At 36.7% G+C, this 19,269-nt stretch overlaps 1 protein-coding gene across 4 annotated transcripts in view; it reads left to right on the top strand.

Moving 5' to 3' along the window:
- FUT8 (fucosyltransferase 8) overlaps positions 1–19,269 on the top strand; it is a 318,063-nt gene that overhangs the window by 291,460 nt on the left and 7,334 nt on the right. For all 4 annotated transcript variants that reach the window (XM_044231322.1, XM_044231323.1, XM_044231320.1 and 1 more), the window contains 3 exons: positions 3,534–3,780; positions 8,173–8,349; positions 14,627–14,777. In XM_044231322.1, the coding sequence (XP_044087257.1) occupies positions 3,534–3,780; positions 8,173–8,349; positions 14,627–14,777 (575 nt within the window). The remainder of the gene's footprint in view (positions 1–3,533; positions 3,781–8,172; positions 8,350–14,626; positions 14,778–19,269) is intronic.

Genomic DNA, 19,269 nt, shown 5'->3' with positions numbered 1-19,269 from the left:
ATAGGTTCCAGAAAGCAGAATGTAATGTAAGTAATGTAGTAAACATTAGAGTCTAATCCTGGCCTTTTTGTTAGGTTTATTACCTTTGAGAAATTCACTTATCCTCTCTGGCTTATTTCCTCTGTAAAATGAAGGAGTTTAAGTAAAAATGTATTTCCCAAACTATGAACCTACCACAGATTACTGGAGATTAAAAAGCATTTCAGATAATTTCCTGCTAAAAGATTTAAATAAACATTGAATCACATAGTTGAGAAAGTTGCTTTTTTAGTCTTTCTAATTATGTCAGAAAAATTCTCAATTTGGTATCAAGATATCTTTAATAGTTCTTTAACACTAGATAATTGTTTAGGGGTAGAGATGGGTAGGAACAAGTACTGGGAATCTTCTATTCCTCAAGAGTTTTGATAGAAGAAAAAAGAATTCTGTTACTTCAAGGGGAAAGTACTGAAGTTGCTTCTTTTGTCTACTTCATTTCCCTTCCACTTGGAAGGAAAGTAGTGTACAACTAGTAAATTTAGGAAAAGGAACCAAACATGTGAGACACAGCCCTTTCTGGCTTCTCTCATGGTACAGCTCTCTCTCAAAAGGCATGTTCCTCCTCCTCCCCTGGGTAAGAGGCTATGGTTGACAGACTCTACATAAGGCTGGGGGAAAACTATTAGGAAACCAAAAAGCCCAAAAATCCAAAACAAAGAACCACATTCTGTAGTTTATCCTTATTAGTAATCAAGCTGGTATTTTAATTGCCATTTTATTCTTCTCTGTCTCTCATTTGGTTTCAAACTCTTAGGAGATATAAGGGAAAAAGCAATTATACCCCTTTAATGTCGCTGATAATCTCCTTTTTAAACAGAAATCTGGCTTGGGCTCAGAGCCCTCCACAGGGAATAGTATCTATATAGAATTTAATAATATGGTTTTGTTTTCAGTGAAGTTGGCATCTATAAAATAAAACCATGCAGGTTTTAAAATGAATTTTTAAAACATTAAACAGTACAGACAATGCATAGATATGGTAAAAATTATAAAGTTCATACATAAATGACTGAAGTTTAGAAAACACTGAACAAAATTATCTCTAGGATCTGTTCCAGATTTAAGTTCTTTTGGATATGTATACCACTAGAATAAAAAATGTTAGGTGGTAAACCAAGTTAAAAAAGGAAACTTCTAACATAACATGTACTGTGTTATTTTCATTTATTTTGAAATATATCATTTTTGAGGGAGCTAAACTTTTATTTTTTATATGAATGAAAATGGTATTGATATGAAAATGATGAATTTGTAATATTGTACTAGGCGGTTGAGTATTGATATCTTTTTAATAGTGTGGTTTTTGGTGACAGTATTTTGTTTTGTTTATTTTTCTCTTACTGAAAGCAGTTCTGGGAGAGGATTTTGAACTAGAAATCTTGGAAAGTAAGAGCTGTGTTATCATTGTATACTCTGCCTCATACAGTGTTTGGAATATAGCAGTGTTCAATAAATATTTGAACAACTGAATGAATGAATGAATGAATGAACAAAGAATCAACAAAAATAAACTGAATTCTCTGTCCTGAAGGTATAAGCATAGTTTTCATTTATATCTGAAAGCTATCAGTAGGACTAGCTGTAAGAAAGCTGAGGCCTTGGGGCAATCAGACAGGGTAATACTTCTATATAAGTGAAAGATGGAGCTAGTTACACAGCGCATTTAGAACAACCTTGTTAGGAAGAAATCACAAAAGGAAGGTAGCCCTATTAATTTTGCTCTTGTTTATGATCATATAGGAGAGGCTAGATTTTTCCATTCTTCCTTTTTTTTTCCTCTCATTCATGTACTACATCTCTTATCATGTCCTGATATCAGAGAAAGCACCCCAGTTTCCCTTGTCTTAGGGAAATTATTAGAGCTTAACTTAAAATGTAGTTCACTCTTTCTCCATACATTCTTTTTTTTTTTTTCAATTTTATTTATTTATTTGACAGAGATCACAAGTAGGCAGAGAGGCAGACAGAGAGAATGGTGGGGGGTTGGGGGGAAACAGGTTCTCTGCTGAGCAGAGAGCCCCATGCAGGGCTCAATCCCAGGACCTGAGATCATGACCTGAGCTGAAGGCAATGGCTTAACCCACTGAACCACCCAGGTGCCCCTCCCCTTAATTACAGCTTCTCATCTGATAAAGTGCCCACCCCACCCCACCCCTTTTTGTGTGTGTGCCCATCTCTTTCTTAACTGACACCCTAGATGAATTGCAATACTGGTGGTAAATTTTTTTTATTGCCATTTATTCATGCAGCAAATGTCATGTTTCAAGGGCTTTGTTCTAAGAATCCTGAAATGAATCTTACATATCAGAGAGAGAATATTAACCAGACATTTTTAAATTTTTAGTTAGACCAACTAATTTTCTAATAATCATGCAGTTGGTTTAAGTGATTACTTTCCTAGGCCATATAATTTACCTTTAAACATTTTGCGTATGTGCAAAAAAAAAAACCCAGAATCTGAGGATTATGTTCTAGTGAATACATTTTAAACATATTCTAGGTTTATTCTCTATAAATGCATTCTTTTTTTAATGGTCCGGTGATTAACTGTGATTCTGAGGATAACATCTTAAGTGGAGTTATTTTATATGTTCAGGTTAATATTTTCTGTTATTGAAGTGTTAATTCAGTACATTTTATATTTGTGAAATTTCTCTGCCTGATGTCTTTGTGTCTTCTAGTTATTACTATGTGGTCTTCAATATGTAAACTCAACTCTAAAGTCACTGGCTTATCCCATTTTGGGATGTTCATCTCATTGCATTATAAAATTGATAGAATGGCAATAATAATAGTCATATGTAGAAATTGGATTCTGAAACTACTCATCTTCTTCAAAAATTAGCATCTAGTCTCTGTTCTAACTTTAAATTAATATCCAGGTAAACAATCAACATAGATTATATTGTTATCATAATTGAAACTATAAAGACAATTGGGCCAAATAAAAAGACCAGAATTACCTTTTTCTTTTCTTTAAAAGATATAAATGCTTGATTTATAATTATAATCTTTAAGTATCTCTAGAATCTTTATCCTATATCATGAAAGTAATGCAAGAGCCATTTGCTATAATGACAATCTGGAAGTTTTGAGAACACTTTATTGTCTAGTTCAAAAACAATTTAAAAAAAACAGAACTTTGCCTCGCTGGCTGTGTTCACCAGCTGTACGGCTATTCTCTGATTAGATAGTTGGAGTGCTGGATGTGTCCTTATCTGGGGTATAAGGTGTTCATATGGCAGCTATGTTATGACAGGGAAAAAAGAAAAAACACCATGGAGCTGAGAGGCAGACCAGCCTAAATGTGAAATTTAACTCTGTCACTTCTGTGCTAGTACCTTGCGCAAGTGAATAGCTGCCTCTGGAAAGCGAGAATTTTAATACTGCTTTAGAGTGGCTGTGAGGATGAAAGCATCCAGAGTGAGCTCTTCTTAAATGGTAGTTGTATGAGGAACGCAGTATGGTGATGGTACGTTTTGATATTCTCGCAGGTGAAGTCAAGGACAAAAATGTTCAGGTGGTTGAGCTCCCCATTGTGGACAGTCTCCATCCTCGTCCACCGTATTTACCCCTGGCCGTACCAGAAGACCTTGCAGATCGGCTCGTACGAGTCCATGGTGATCCTGCAGTGTGGTGGGTGTCCCAGTTCGTCAAATACTTGATCCGCCCACAACCTTGGCTAGAAAAGGAAATAGAAGAGGCTACCAAGAAGCTTGGCTTCAAACATCCAGTTATTGGGTAAGAATCTGACTTATTCCTCATAACGTGATATGTGGTAGCAGAGATATGTATACTTTATACTATATTGTAAACTTTATAGTTTAATTTTCAGAGGCCCACCCAAATACAGATGTTCCAGAGTTCCCCCTAGGTCATGAAGAGATCATTCTTCCTTTGTTCACTTAGACATCATACTTTGTTACCCTCATTCACTTATTTATGTATTCATTCAACAAATATATTAAACCCATATTTCTGAAATTAGCTGTCTCTTCTAGGGAAGCTAGCAAAATTGTATTTTATTGAGAGTATTTTGAATGTTACACAAGTCTCATGTCTTATCCTAACAAGGCCATGAGATGAAGCTGTCACATTTATAGCTTTTCTATTGTACTTTTTGTTAGGCTACATTAATTACCACTAGTGATTATTTTGCATTTTTTTGATGTTCTGTTTTCTTTTCTGTCTTGAAAGCTATTTTTGAGAATAAGAGGACTATTTATAATGTAAGATAATGTTAAAATTATTATTTAAAATTATCTCTTGGCCCACTTGGGAATTATCATGTACATATGCAATCAGTCTCATGCTTATGTTCAGGGAGATGTATCTGGAAATCCTAGGACCAAGAAGAATCCAAAAGAGCATCTTTGCTCATAAGGATGTGCTCCTGTACACAAAAATAAAAAAGTTATGGAAAGAGGAATTTTCCTGAGTCCTGGTGCCAGATTTCATACCTTGGGAAAATTTCCTTTGCCTAATGAGAAGAGTACTGGACTGAGACTTAAGTGACCTGGGCAGTATGCCTGACTTTTTCCTAATTCTGGACCAAGTAACTTATTAATGGTACTGGGCTATGATTTTTCCATCTGTAAAATAGAGAAAGTAATACCTGCCTTAAAAGTGATGATATGATAAGGAGGATAAAAAGATTTTAGTTCAGTAGAAAAAATGTACTGTAAAATATTATTACCTTTCAGAGAGATTGATGCTAAAGTAATTCCTGGAAATAGACTTGTCAGCTAGGCTGTGACATTCTGTAGCTTATACTGTTTGTAATACAGTCAGCTATTGATTAATATTAATACATGTGTTGATTCATTCACTTATTTGCAGACATTTACTGAGATTAATTTTCTAAGTGGCTTCTTCTAGCTTATTACAGTCAGTCGGAAAAAAGACATACAGAGATAACATTATATGGGTAGAATGTGGTATATAACCTGAGAGAAGTATAAAAAGTATCATGAGAGCTTAGGGAAGAAGAAATGTACTTCCATCTGGATCAGGAAAGTCTTCATAGATTCAATGTTTGAACAGGATCTTGAAAGATAACAGTATAGTAATTAAATTACCAAAATACTTTCAACTGCACTATCTCATTGATCCTATAACACAGTCCTGTGAAGTGGGCAGAGGTAACCGTTTTACAGGTAAGGAAGCTAAAGGAAAGAGTATCTCTGCCCAAAGTTCCAGAGTTCATAAAGGCAAAACCAGGACATAGACCATCTTAATTTTTCTAGAAGCTTCCTGCCATACCAGAAAGCTACCCTAATTGTCCATGCACCATTCATCATATTAAGAGTTAGCCAAATATAGAAAATTGAAGTACCACAGATAATTATTTGTACATTGAGGTAGGGTGCTATAATGAAAGAGAAGGACACTAGAATTCAAGAATCTGGGGGTACCATCTAACTTCTACCACTAAAAAATTCTGTGACTTTGGCCAATATACTTGTTGATTCTGGGTCTTCCTTGAGTGCCACTCTTTCCTCGTTTAAAACTGAAAAAAAAACTAAGTTAGATGGTATCTAAGGTTTCTATTCATGTAGTACTAAACAATTAGATTTTTGTGTCAACCCAACATTCATTAATTTATTCATTGTATTTGGTGCTATTGGAAGTAAATAAAATCAGATTCCCTGCCATGAAAGAGCTTCATATCTAATACAGATGACCATTGAACAATGCGGGGTTAGGGAGCTAACCTCCCCCACCCCATGCAGTTGAAAATCCATGTATAACTTTTGACGCCTCCAAAACTTAACTACTAATAAATAGCCTGCTGTTGGCTGGAAGCCTTAGCCATAACATAAAAAGTCAATTAGCACAATTTTATGCTATGTTTATTAATATACTATACTCTTATAATAAAGTAAGCTAGATAAAAGAAAGTATTATTAGAAAATCATAAGAGAAAATACATTTATAGTACTGTACTATAAAAAGTCTGTGTGTAAGTGGGCCCACACAGTTCACACCCATGTTATTGAAGGGGCAACTGTAGCGAAAGGCAGGTACACAAAGAACTTTTACTTCCGTGACAATTAGGTTGAAATGTATGTTAGAGAAACCAGCTTCACTTTGCCTTATGTTGTCTTTTTGTTCACTTATGTCTTCAGAACTCTCAGTTTCCTTAACTGTCTGGTGAAAGACTTATATTAAACTAAAATGACCTAATACCTTTCACAGGCCTAACATTCTGATTCTTCCATAAAGACCATCCACTATGCTCCTCTCTCAAATTCTTCGTTCAGGCCTAATTTCAGGAGTATTTGGAGAATTGAGTACTCTGCCATGACCTCAAATGCTCCTCTTCCTTTGATTCGTCCTCTGTTATTACAGCTCTTCTTTGTTTTCATTTTCATTCTCGTATCTCCTACCCCACATCTTCCCTTTTGTCTTAGGCTTCATATGGATAGAAGTTACTGATACCCATTTTATTTACTTTTAAAGACTTTATTCACTCACTTGAGAGAGAGTGTGCACGAGAGGACAGGGAGGACAGGGAGGGGGCAGACTCCCTGCTGAGCAGGGAGCCCGACTCAAGTTGGGGCTCTCTCTCAGGATCTTGGGATCATGACCTGAGCCACTCAGGCACCCCTGATCCCTATTTTAAATGTTAGAGCTGAAGAAATTACATGGTGAAATCATGAGTAACAAATAGTGCTTCTTCTCATGAAGCTTCTCATTGAAATTCAGCGGAATTGTTCTTTCTAGCCCACTTCATCTCTATGGATCACAGTGAGCAATTCCAGTTTCACAGAGAAGCAGTGATTAAGCAGGATGTGGGAAGAAAAAGATGATAGGATATGTGTTCACACAATGGTATTTACATCTGAACTATAGTCTGGAATGCAAAGCAAAGAAAACCTGCAGAGATACCAGGTTAACTGCAGTGAAAATAGACCCTCACTCCAGACTCATAATCAAAAGCTGTCCCTCGGCTTGACCTAAGGCTTGCTCCTATACTGTGACCTAAGGGGAAACAAATCTACCTTTTTCTTTTTCCCACATATGAAAAGTGGTTTAGTAATTTGCTAGGGAGGATGCAGGAAAGGCAAATTAAAGGAGAGTTTTCGTTTATGAAAATAAACTCTGACCATTATTATTTTCATTACAGTTACTTGGAAAGCAGTAAGATGGGAGGAAGTACTGTGGAAGTCAGCACATATTCAATGTAAATCTTTGTCCCCAATTTTACAGTTTTAGAGCTCTTTTTTTTTTTTTTAATAGGACAGATGAGATCAGTATCTGCTTGTGTTTGATAGAGTGAAAAACAGCAAAAGGAAATTCATAATGCATCCAACGAAAGCTAGAACATTTCCATGAACTTAAAATAGTAAGAATTTTTAAAAGGTTTGCCTGCCTTGATCGTGCTATAGGAAGAAGCCATGCAGGTCTGTGTTTTCCTCAAAGAACTTTCAATCCTACAAGCTGGCAATTACAGTAACTATACAGGGTATCATGAAGGAAAAGAAAAGTTGGCATCAAAATGTTACAAAAATATATTTAATATTCTGTAATAACAACTGTGAATTTTTGTATTATTTGTTGTCAAAAATCTTTTTTTTTTTAAGATTTTATTTATTTACTTGACAGAGATCACAAGTAGGCAGAGAGGCAGGCAGAGAGAGAGGGAGAAGCAGGCTCCCTGCTGAGCTGAGTGCCCCTCGATCCCAGGACCCTGGGATCATGACCTGAGCTGAAGGCAGAGGCTTAACCCACTGAGCCACCCAGGAGCCCCTGTTGTCAAAAATCTTAAAAAGTTACATCAACTTTTTTCTGGATGGCTGGTTGGTATTTTGCTCCCTATGTGGAGTGTAGCTCTGGAATCTCCCATTTATTTTATCATTATTTGTGGATACGCCAATTACTTTACAAGAAAGCATTCTTCAAAAGCTTATTTTCTAATTCTCCTTGACTTGTGTTAACATGCATATATATTTAGAATGTATTTGTTTGAATTTTTTAGTATTTTATTTTTTCTAATGGCAAAATAAAAGAAAAATTAATTTAAAATGTCTATGATGCCACCATAAATAAAGGTATAAAGTAGAATACCTAAAAGCATCCAGTGGATCAGAACATTATCAGCAGAATCTGACTTTTTCCTTTACCCCCCAGAGTCCATGTCAGACGCACAGACAAAGTGGGAACAGAAGCAGCCTTCCATCCCATTGAGGAATACATGGTACACGTTGAAGAGCATTTTCAGCTTCTTGCTCGAAGGATGCAAGTGGATAAAAGAAGAGTATATTTGGCCACGGATGACCCGTCTTTATTAAAGGAGGCAAAAACAAAGTGAGTTAGATGAGCTAGTGATTCTAGACTGGGATTCTTTTCGGTTGGAAGGAATCCTTAATTCCCATAACTTATGATTCTTGTTATAATATTACTAATGATTATTGGCAGTTTTTTATTCAAGCAACTGTGTACATGTGTGACTGTTAATATAATTGAAGCATATTTGAGGAGCCGGCAAGGTATCTGAAGTCTGTTGGTGTGTAGGCAGCTGCCATCTTGCTGTGACCTCTTTGTGTGTTTGGAAGAGAGAGAGCAAGCTTTCTGGTGTCTCTTCCTGTAAAGGCATAGTTCCATGAGGAGGGCCCCATTCTCATACTCATGCTTATTTAACCCTAATCATCTCCCAAAGGCCCCATTTCCGATTACTGTCACATTGGGAGTTACAGCTCAAACACAGGACTTCTAGGAGGACAGAAACATTCATCCACACACTAACCAGCTATATAGGACTGCTAGAAATAAAACACACCAGGTGGTTACCTTTTTGCTCTCACTATCTTCATTAGCAATTATGGGCAACTGAAACATATGTAAAATACAAGTTTGCATCTCATAAATAATTTCTGGAACTTGGAAATTATATTAAAGGAAAGTAAAGAATCAGAAGGTAAGTCTTACAAGTGGAGGAATAAGCACTGCTAGTATGTACTGAACAGTAACCAGCATTTATGGAGCATGCCTACATTTCAGGCACTGTGTCAGGTACTAGGGATTCCCTGAAATGCAAGATACTCCACTCTCAAGGAATTCCTGATCTCGTGGGAGAACAGATAATTTCTCTGCAGTCTAAGTAGTGCTGCTGTAGAGTTAAAGTAGGGTGTTCGGAAAAGACATAAAGTACACTGATCCTAATTGGGAATCTATCACGGGCTCTGGGTGAACCTAGAATTGGCCTTTATTTACTATTAGTAAATAAAGGATGTATTAAATGTGTGAAAAGTAGGGAATGAAAGAGAAGAATCTGTAGTTTCAGTTTGGCTCAGACACCATTTACTCCAGAAATTGTCCCTGAATCCCTAAGCATCCCTCCTCTGTGCATTCCCCTGACTCAGTGTTTAGCCCTTGCTTACCTCTGTCTCCCTCGCTGGATTATAAGCACTTTAGACACAGTACCTAGCTCTAGTAACTGCCCAGTAATTATTGAATTATGTTTATTTCAATCCCGTCAGTTTGAAAACATTTTATTAGCTGTTAATCACTTAAGCTATTTGACTAATTAATTTATTTCTTGGTCCATTTTTTATGTCACAAGTAGGAATTGGGAAGAAAAACAAATTTAAAGTGAGGACTGTAATGTGGGTGTTTATCCAAATTACTGGATAGTAATCTAAATCCTGTTTCTCCCTCCTAAAAATCCAAATTAACCTGATATAAATTGCATGTTGTTGTTGTTTTTAAGGCTCTCTCTATCAGGTAGTCTCTCTCACATTCTCACTCTTTTGCACACACATATACACAAAGGACCATGGAATTCATCAGCCAACTATAAGCCAAGTTATATGCTTATAGTTAAGGGTTATATGAGCATTTGGTGACAAAACACAATACAAAATCTCACAGATACTTTTCCAGTTTCATATCCAGAAAATTAGGAACAAAGTAGAAATAGTTCACCATGCTCCTTCACTTTAAAACACAAGACTGAATTTGTAGTTTGGTTCAGCCAAAATAAATAATAATAAATAATAAATAATATTAAAATATTAATTTTATCTCTTCTTTTACTTGTTCTTGAAGCATCACAACCTTTTTCTGTTTTCCTTATTTCTCTGATTAACAAAATAATTCATGCTCATTAAAAGATAGGGAAGTTGGTGAGTATACCGGCAAGGAAAAAATGTCACCCATGATCCTATTACTCAGTGGCAACAATTACTTAAATGTTGACATATTTCCTTTAGTCATTTATATAGTTACCCCTTTTAGTAGTTGATCATATTGTATATAATAACTTGAATTCTTTTTTACTTATTAATACAATAATGGATCCATTTTCTCAGGTCCCTAAAAAAATAATCATCATAAATATCTTTTTTAATGATTGTATATCTCCTGGATGCATATGCAGTTGCTTGCTTGCTCTTTCCCCTAAGATTGTACAGTTTGGTTATTTCCAGTTTTTTACTCTTATAAATAATGCTACAATGTATTCCTAAAGTTGTCCACATTATTTCCTTAAGCTAGGCTTCTGGACTTGGAAATATTTAGATAAAGGGATATGCACACCTTACAACTTTGATCCATAGTGCAGCATATTTTCCCAGCAAGCCACCCTTGTAGTACAGTTGGCAGCAGGGAATAGTACAACTTGAATTTCCTTTTTGTGGTCAGCTGCTAGTGACTCTCTCCCCGTGATAGTCCAAGAGGCAGTTTTTTTTTCATATTCTGTTATAAATGTAGCAGCAGCATTTTATGCATCTTCCCCCCTCCCCACTTTGGAAATCCTTTCATTTTAATTTTCTGAGTCATTTTTTTAAGATTTATTTATTTATTTTAGAGAGAGAAAGGAGGGGCAGAGGGAGAGGAAGAGAGAATCTCAAGCAGACTCTGGACTTACAACACTGAGATCATGACCTGAGCCAACGGAAATCAAGAGTTGGATGCCTAGGGCGCCTGGGTGGCTCAGTGGGTTAAGCCGCTGCCTTCGGCTCAGGTCATGATCTCAGAGTCCTGGGATCGAGTCCCGCATCGGGCTCTCTGCTCAGCAGGGAGCCTGCTTCCCCCTCTCTCTCTCTGCCTGCCTCTCTGCCTACTTGTGATTTCTCTCTGTCAAATAAATAAATAAAATCTTTAAAAAAAAAAAAAAAAAGAGTTGGATGCCTAACTGACTACACCAGCCAGGCGCCCCAATTTTCTGAGTCATTTTGAGAACTTTCTCAGGAACTTAAATGCAGTTTCTCTCCTTCATTATTTTACTTAGCTGTTTTTCTACTCTAAATCAACTCTGCTTTATACCTGTCAAGATTAGTTTTGATATCTAAGCAAACCCTGAAACCTCTGCCATTGTTTTAGGAGACCAAAAACATGAATTAATCTCTCATTAAGATATGTAGTGTCCAGGGTGATTATGAGACTTTTGTGCTCCAAAAGGGTGAAGAGCTGAAGAATTAAATGATGCATAGGGTCCACACAGGGGAGAATCCACTTTCTGTGTAGCTTATCTTTTGTAAAAGCGGTCAAGATTAGCTTTAAATATGTGGCCTCTAAGCTTTGGTGCTTGGTATTAAGCCTCAGGTTTCTCTACGTTAAGCCCGAGTTCATTCGTAAGATTTTGGCACCTGTACGTCACTGACTATGGCAGCCATTGCTAATGTGGAGCGATCTCTTAGGTAATTCACTGTTAGAGTGTTTAATCACAGAATCATTGGCAAAGAAGTAAGCACTGTTAAAGTTGTCAATCCAGTATCATTGTCTAGGACATGAAGATTGGAAACAAGGGTGAAACCGGAGAAGAAACAGGTCTTTAAAAACCTCCCAGAATACTTACATAGTCAGTGTGCTCTTCATCAAAAACGCTGGATGGGGGCGCCTGGGTGGCTCAGTGGGTTAAAAACCGATGCCTTCAGCTCAGGTCATGATCCTAGGGTCCTGGGATCAAGCCCCGCGTCAGGCTCTCTACTCAGCGGGTTGCCTGCTTCCCTTCCTCCCTCTCTCTGCCTGCTTCTCTGCCTACTTGTGATCTCTATCTGTCAAATAAATAAATAAATAATCTTAAAAAAAAAAAAAAAAATGCTGGATGAGCTCTCCTAAAATTAGTTTCATTTAAATGAATAGAGGCAAGAAAAATATGTTTAAAAGTTTTTGTAAAGTGTTTGCCCAGTGAAATGACTCAGCAATAAAGAGTAGTGAATTTTTTCACTGTTTAATTGAACTATAATATGCTAGACACAGTTACAGGGCACTAGATATACAAAGAGAAATAAAATATAATATGTGGCTCCTTATTTCAAGGAGTATCCAACTGGTAGGCATATACATGTAACAAGTCATTGTAGTGTAGTTCATGAATGTCCTGTAGGAGCTGTACACCAGCTATAGTGAAATCATGAAGAGGAGTATCTCCTTTAGTCTAGAGAAAGATTTCAGAAAAGAAAATGTGTTCTTAGTTTATAAGTTTAATTAGTCCTTTGTGAGTGATATAAAAATAAATTTTTATAAGGTAGAAGAAGAAAAAAAATTTTTTTATTATGGTTAATCTCTACAATTTCACAGTAAAAGGATTTCTGTGCTGACATACTTGTCTGCAAAAGACAAGAAAGAAGCATGTTTATGTAGAAATGTCCATGCTTATTATTGGAGATACAAAATCTACCTTTTTCATTATTTACTTTGTTTCTCTTTGTTTTTTCCAAACTCAGTATCCTTCATCAAGCAGTCTCCAATAAAAGGCCTGAGGAACTTAGTTAGGTGTTCTTTTGGTTTGATTCCAGGGGAGGGGTCTTCAGTTAGGAAGAACATTCATGTAAGTGTCATATCTCAGAAAAGGATCACTCTTTTCTTTTTACTGGGCACTCAAACCATGCTGACAGTGTCAGTCTTGAAAACCTGTACTGGTGTGTTTTAATGATTCCCTCTGTCCTGTGGCCTCCAGCCTTCTCATATTTATTTGTTGCTGTTTCTGCCCCATGCCTGGGTATGCAGCTTCACAAGAATCATAGTAAAAGTCCTCTTGGTTGTTTTCTTTTTAGAGCAAATGTGACATTTCCTTCATCTCCCTGATTTGGGCTGAGGAGGGCAAAATGTCAAAAATAATGAGGCCAAATGGATCGGAACACTGAATATGAGTCTGAAACAATGCTTAGAGACTTCGCTGTCACAGTCATTAGAGGCAACAAGAAAAAGCTCCTTGGTGCCTGTGAAATGAAGAATCTTTGAAGCAGCTGTTAGGGAATTGGGAAAAAGTCCCAGACGTAGGTAGCACTCACTGGTTCATGTATTTACTCACACAGCATTGTGTGGGGTTCTACGTGCTGGGACGTGAAGAAAAATAAAAGTCTAGCTTCAACCTTTGGGGAATACTGTGTGGGAGACAGACTTGTAAACGGACTCCTGATGGTTCAGGGTTTGCAAATAGGAGCTATTGCCCTTCCAACATATGTTTATTGATCCTTTATTATATTCCAGATTCTCTTCTAGGTACTGAGAATAATACAGTGAACAAAGCCTGAAAGATGAAACAAAGATGAAATGCCTCTTTATAGAGCTTACATTCCAGTTAGGGGTGATGGAGGTGGGGAATAGATACAGATAGTGAATAACAGTCAATATATATTATGATAATAAAAGTCATGAAGTTAAACAGGTAAAAAAGAAATCACTGAAGTCCTCATTAATAAGGCTATATTTCAGCAGAGATCCAAAGGAAGTAAGGAATGAAACCAAGTGGATATCTGCAGAATGTTTAACAATCACAGCTAATATTTATTGAGCATTTACTACATGTCAGGTGTTCTTCTAAGCACTTTACATTGCTTAATGTATTTAATTCCCACAGAATTATATAAAGCAGACACACTTACTGTCCCATTTTCATGTAACTCCCTAAGTTTGCAACTTAACTCTGAAGATCTTCCTCATGCACTGAGAAAATGTATTCATTCTGTACTAAAGTATAATTAAACCTCTTAATTCACAGTAAAATCATTTGATCATATGGTAGACTTTTTAAAGATACCCTGTTTTAGTATTTTCAAACACATCCTAACTGAAGACTATCAGAATGTTACTTGGTGGACATCTATAAGGAATTTAATAAATAATAAATAAATTCAATAAATTTATTAAACTGATTTTTCATTATCGTTATTGGATAAGACAGTGCTTTGAGAATGGGGGTTAGGGGATACTGGTCTGAATTAGCACAAATTCTAAGTTAAAAATTTAAATGAAACTTAACCATGATGTTTATATTCTAAAGGAGAAGTTCAGTGAGCAAATGGGAAACTAGCTTAAGAAACCTCTTTGATGTCACTCATTACAAAGAAAATAAGGAACCTTCAACACTTATAATTAAGAAGGGACATTTTGATGCATGTATGTGTATATTATGTGACATGCCAAGAACATGTAACATACAAGGCATTATAGAATGTTTTCTACCCCATGATGAATTCAAAGATGCTTCATCAACTATTAAATGCCATAAAGCTCCCCCTTACTATTAGAAAGAGGAACTTTGGTCAAAGGAGCAGGTTTCCTCCTGCTGGTAAGATGTTACCTCCCAATGGAATACTGTGATTTCCATGACATGTACAAATTTATTTGTTTTTTACAGGTACCCCAGTTATGAATTTATTAGTGATAACTCTATCTCTTGGTCAGCTGGGCTACACAATCGATATACAGAAAATTCACTTCGGGGTGTGATCCTGGATATACACTTTCTCTCCCAGGCAGACTTCCTAGTGTGTACTTTTTCATCCCAGGTAAGTGATAGCAGGACATGTTTAAATGGCCAATATTTTTTTGGTCATATTGAGTTCAGGAAGTTCTTGGGTTGTGTGTGTGTGTGTGTGTGTGCATGCGTTTAATATTATCATGACTCAGGTGCAATTTTTCTAATATTTGGGGATGATCTCTTCTGTGAAAGATTCCACACGCTCCCCCCAAAAAACAATAGGTATTTAGGTATTTAGTTGCTTACAAGCAATCACTGAATATATCTCCAATAAAGCCAGCTATTGGAATTGTTTAAACTACATGGCTTGTTCACAGCATTTAACCAGAATAGCAAGTAAGTAAACTTACTTAATACTTTCTGATTTTGCAGGGGTGCCTGGGTGGCTCAGTCAGTTGAGCTTCCAACTCATGATGTCAGAGTCATGAGATCAAGCCCCATGTAGGGTTCCATGCTCAGCACATGATCTACTCAAGATTCTCTCTCCCTCCCCCTTTGTCCTTCTGCCTGCTGGTGTGCTCTCTCTTTCTCTCTCAAATAAATAAATAAGATCTTTTTTAAAAAAATACTTTCTGATTTTGTATAGTCAGTATGCAACCAGAATCCATCCACTTCTACACATTGATGTGCTGATACTGAGAGGCTTAAATGCTAAGCATTGTGTCTCACTCAATTGCTTTATAGAAAATAAAGTGTAAATGTAATTCTTTTTCAAGTTCTATTACATTTCTACCAAGCAAAAAACTGTACATTAAATTTAAGCAATACCATGTTATAATCATTCTTTGAGTTTAATTGTTGCAGATAATTATATGTTATGTGCTTTGTGTATTTGTTTTTATGAGTGGTCCAATCAGCCTTGTATACACAGTGGAATACCAGCATAGAAATATTTATTGTTGGCTTTATCCTGCTCTCATTTATGTGCATATTATTGGTTAGTTCGTTCAACAAGCTGTTAAATGACTATTTGTGCTCAGAATTATATTAGGTGTGGAGAGGATTTCCAGGGAGAGTGAAGATACAGATCTTACCCTGGTCCAGAATCTAGTGAGCAAAATACTCACATGAAATAACTGGAGAGTAATTACCCAAAAATACAGATCATGTATGATATATATTTGCCTAAAAGCTTAGATGAAACAGAGAAAAGAAAATGTGAAAAGGAAGGCTGCACCATTTTCATGGGAGTATACTTCGGAGAATATAAAGAAAGGAACATTATTTTTTATTTTGTGACAATGCACATTGTCTCAGTGGGATGGTGATATGATTATTGGAAAGATACCTACCCCTGCAAAGGCTGTGAGTTTCTTCAATATGAAATAAAAACACAACTCTCTACCCAGAACAGAAGTCACATAGCAGTAGTCCTAGTTGAAACAGAAAACTTCTTAGAAATACGTGGTCACTCTCAGATGTTATTGAGAATCTGACTCTATGCCCACCTGATTGACAGAATGACCAGAACCACCTCTACACATTTTTCAGTGCTTATTGTTTGAATGAGTGAAGCTAGAGTCATTTTCCCCAGATACACCTCTTCCTCTGTAGGCCCAGATGTCAGGCCTGTCTAAAGTCCGTTCCCGTTGTTCAGGGTTTCTCAGCCTGGACACTTTTTGCATTACAGGCAGGTACTTTGTCGTGAGTTGCTGTCTTGGGCGTTGTAGGATGCTCAGCAGCATCCCTGGCCAGTAGCACGCCCCTTCAAGTTGTGACAACTGAAAATGTCTTCAGATATTGCCAAATACCCTGCAGCAGTGGGGAAGACAAAAATGCCTTTGTTGAGAATCACTGCTATAGTCATAAAGGTTGGAAATTAAATAAATATATACACGTCTGAACACTTCGCAGACTTACATGTGGACAGACGCTGAGACTTACAGGCCTGTGCTCTGTTGTGCTTTCCTTCCAGCCCTCCATAATAATACCATGAGGCTCATTCTAGAAAGAAAATCCTTTTATATTTTTTTCTCTTTCAAGGATGTGCTATAGAATTTTTGATTCTTATAACCTCATGACTCTAATTTTGACCCAGACCCCAGGACCTCTGTTACTTTGTGATAGCAGAAACCTGTCCAAGCTTGAGGGGCATATTGTTCGTACTACTTTGTTCTATTTTGTGCATAATATCAACCTCAGTGTATTCTCCAGACCTCAGGTTCAGAGAAGTCATTCATATGAAGAAAGACTGGTGCTGAGAGGACTTTTTTCCTCCAAAGGAATGAGATTTGTGCTTATATATTATATAGTTACTAATAACTCTTGATAAGTCAGACAAAGTTCATTCCAAAATAACTTCTGTTCATTTGAACCAAAGCAAAACTCAAACCAGTATCTTGTATCTCAAAATAGACTTGAATACCTCAGAAAATTTTATGTGAGGGCTCAGAATAAAAGTTTGACAGTAAAAATACCTTTCATTTATGTATTGAGTAGTGGTTTGGTGAATGTGATCACAGCCATTATCCCATATCTTTCTTGATGATTATCAGCTGTGGCCTTTGAAATGGTGGAATAATTCCACATTCACTGATAAATCTTTGGACTTACCTGTATTCCAGCATTTTTTGCAATTATTTTTAGAAAAAAAAATGGGTTTAGTATGGTTCAGTATTTTTGCACTATGAATGAAATTGGTTGCTTGATTGTAGAGGTTCTCTTGCTGTAAACCAAGATTGGAATTGTTTGAAATTGCCCAGAAATGTCTCATCATCATCCAGTAGAGTGTGAGAGAAAGTCACAGATAGCATCAAAATGCCAAGCCACTGACTTCTAGCCAGAGAACAAGAATGAGACAACACGGACTGTGGAATCAGACTGGGTTTAAATCTAACTTTGAGCACTTAGTATCTGGGTGACATTTGAACAAATTACTTAGCCTATCATGACCTTTTTCCCCTGGCCTATAAAACAGTAACACATAGTGCATAGAGTTTTTGTGATGATTAAAAGTTATACATAGGGTACCTGGGTGGCTCATTCGGTTAAGCATCTGCCTTCAGCTCAGGTCATGATCCCAGGGCCCTAGGATCAAGTTCCGCATCAGGCTCCCTGCTTACTGGGGAGTCTGCTTCTCCCTCTGCCCCTCCCCACCACTCATGCTCTCTCTCTCTCTGCCAAATAAATAAAAAGATCTTTAAAAAAAAAAAAAAGTTATATGTAAAGCCCTGAGAATAGTACTTAGCAATATATTAAATACCATGAGGCTCATTCTAGAAAGAAAATCCTTTTATTTTTTTTTTTCCTTTTCAAGGATGTGCTATAGAATTTTTGATTCTTATAACCTCATGGCTCTAATTTTGACCCAGACCCCCGGACCTCTGTTACTTTGTGATAGCAGAAATCTGTCCAAGCTTGAGGGGCATATTTTTCGTACTACTTTGTTAGCCGCTATTGTTATTTATATAGGGGAAAGTATAGCAATACCTTTGTGTGTTAGAGAGACTCCACAGTATTTATTTTATTTTCTCATTTATTTTTCTTTTATTATTATTTATTTATTTTAACAACCTTTTTTCAGCTCCGTTTCAGACCACACACTCTCGTGTTTTGGAATGTGAAACATGCTGTTCAAGGACTTCTTACTCCTGCTTGTGGTCATGGGTGATGCTTCGGTTCCACTGAATAATCATGTACATTGTATGTGTATAACAATCCTTTGTTAAGAAGAATAGCCAGAGGGCGCCTGGGTGGCTCAGTCAGTAAGCATCTGACTCTTGGTTTCTGCTCAGGTTATGATCTCGGGATCTTGAGATCAAGCCTTGCCTTGGGCTTGGAGCTCAGCAGGAAGTCTGCTTGAGATTCTCTCTCTACCTCTCTCTCTGCCCGTTCCCGGCTCATGTACTCGCTCTCTCCCTCAACTCTAAAATAAATAAGTAACTCTTAAAAAAGAAAAAGAAGAAGAAGAAGAGCCAGTAACATTCAACATTTTGAATTTCTCTGTGCCAGTGTACCTCAACTCTTTTATTTAGCTTATTGAAAAAGAGTATCACCATATAATATAAATTTTCAGAAAAAAAGCTCTTCATTCCCAAAGGGTGAATGATAATTAATAATAGTATTTGCTTTAACAAATGCAAATAAAATTGTGTATGTGTCAGCTTTAGGGAAATTAATCTGCAGACGTTCTTATTTATGCCATAGGCATGCTGGGAATGGGAGAAGACTAAACTGTTACATCCAGAAGGGTGACAAAAGAATAAAACATTGAGAAACAAATCTCAGCCCAGAATAAAACATGGACAGCCAATTCAAACTTTCCTCAATCATATTCCAGGAGATTATTAGAAAGTGACAAAGAGTTTAATATCTTCTTCATAATGCTTTGACAACCCTGCAGTTTTGTCTCCTGGGTCCAATCCTTTGAGGACTATTTCTCTATAAGACAATAGTGAGAAAGAGTTTATCTGTTGACTGTGAGCTACAGTAGGCAATACTGGAAGAGTGAAATGCCATGCCAGAAGGAAAAATGCAAGGCTTGATTGATGTTTGAGAAACTGCAGGCACAAATATCATGG

Source organism: Neovison vison, chromosome 13 (assembly GCF_020171115.1).
Source record: "Neovison vison isolate M4711 chromosome 13, ASM_NN_V1, whole genome shotgun sequence".
NCBI lineage: Eukaryota > Metazoa > Chordata > Mammalia > Carnivora > Mustelidae > Neogale > Neogale vison.
This window is presented reverse-complemented; position numbering and strand designations above follow the sequence as displayed.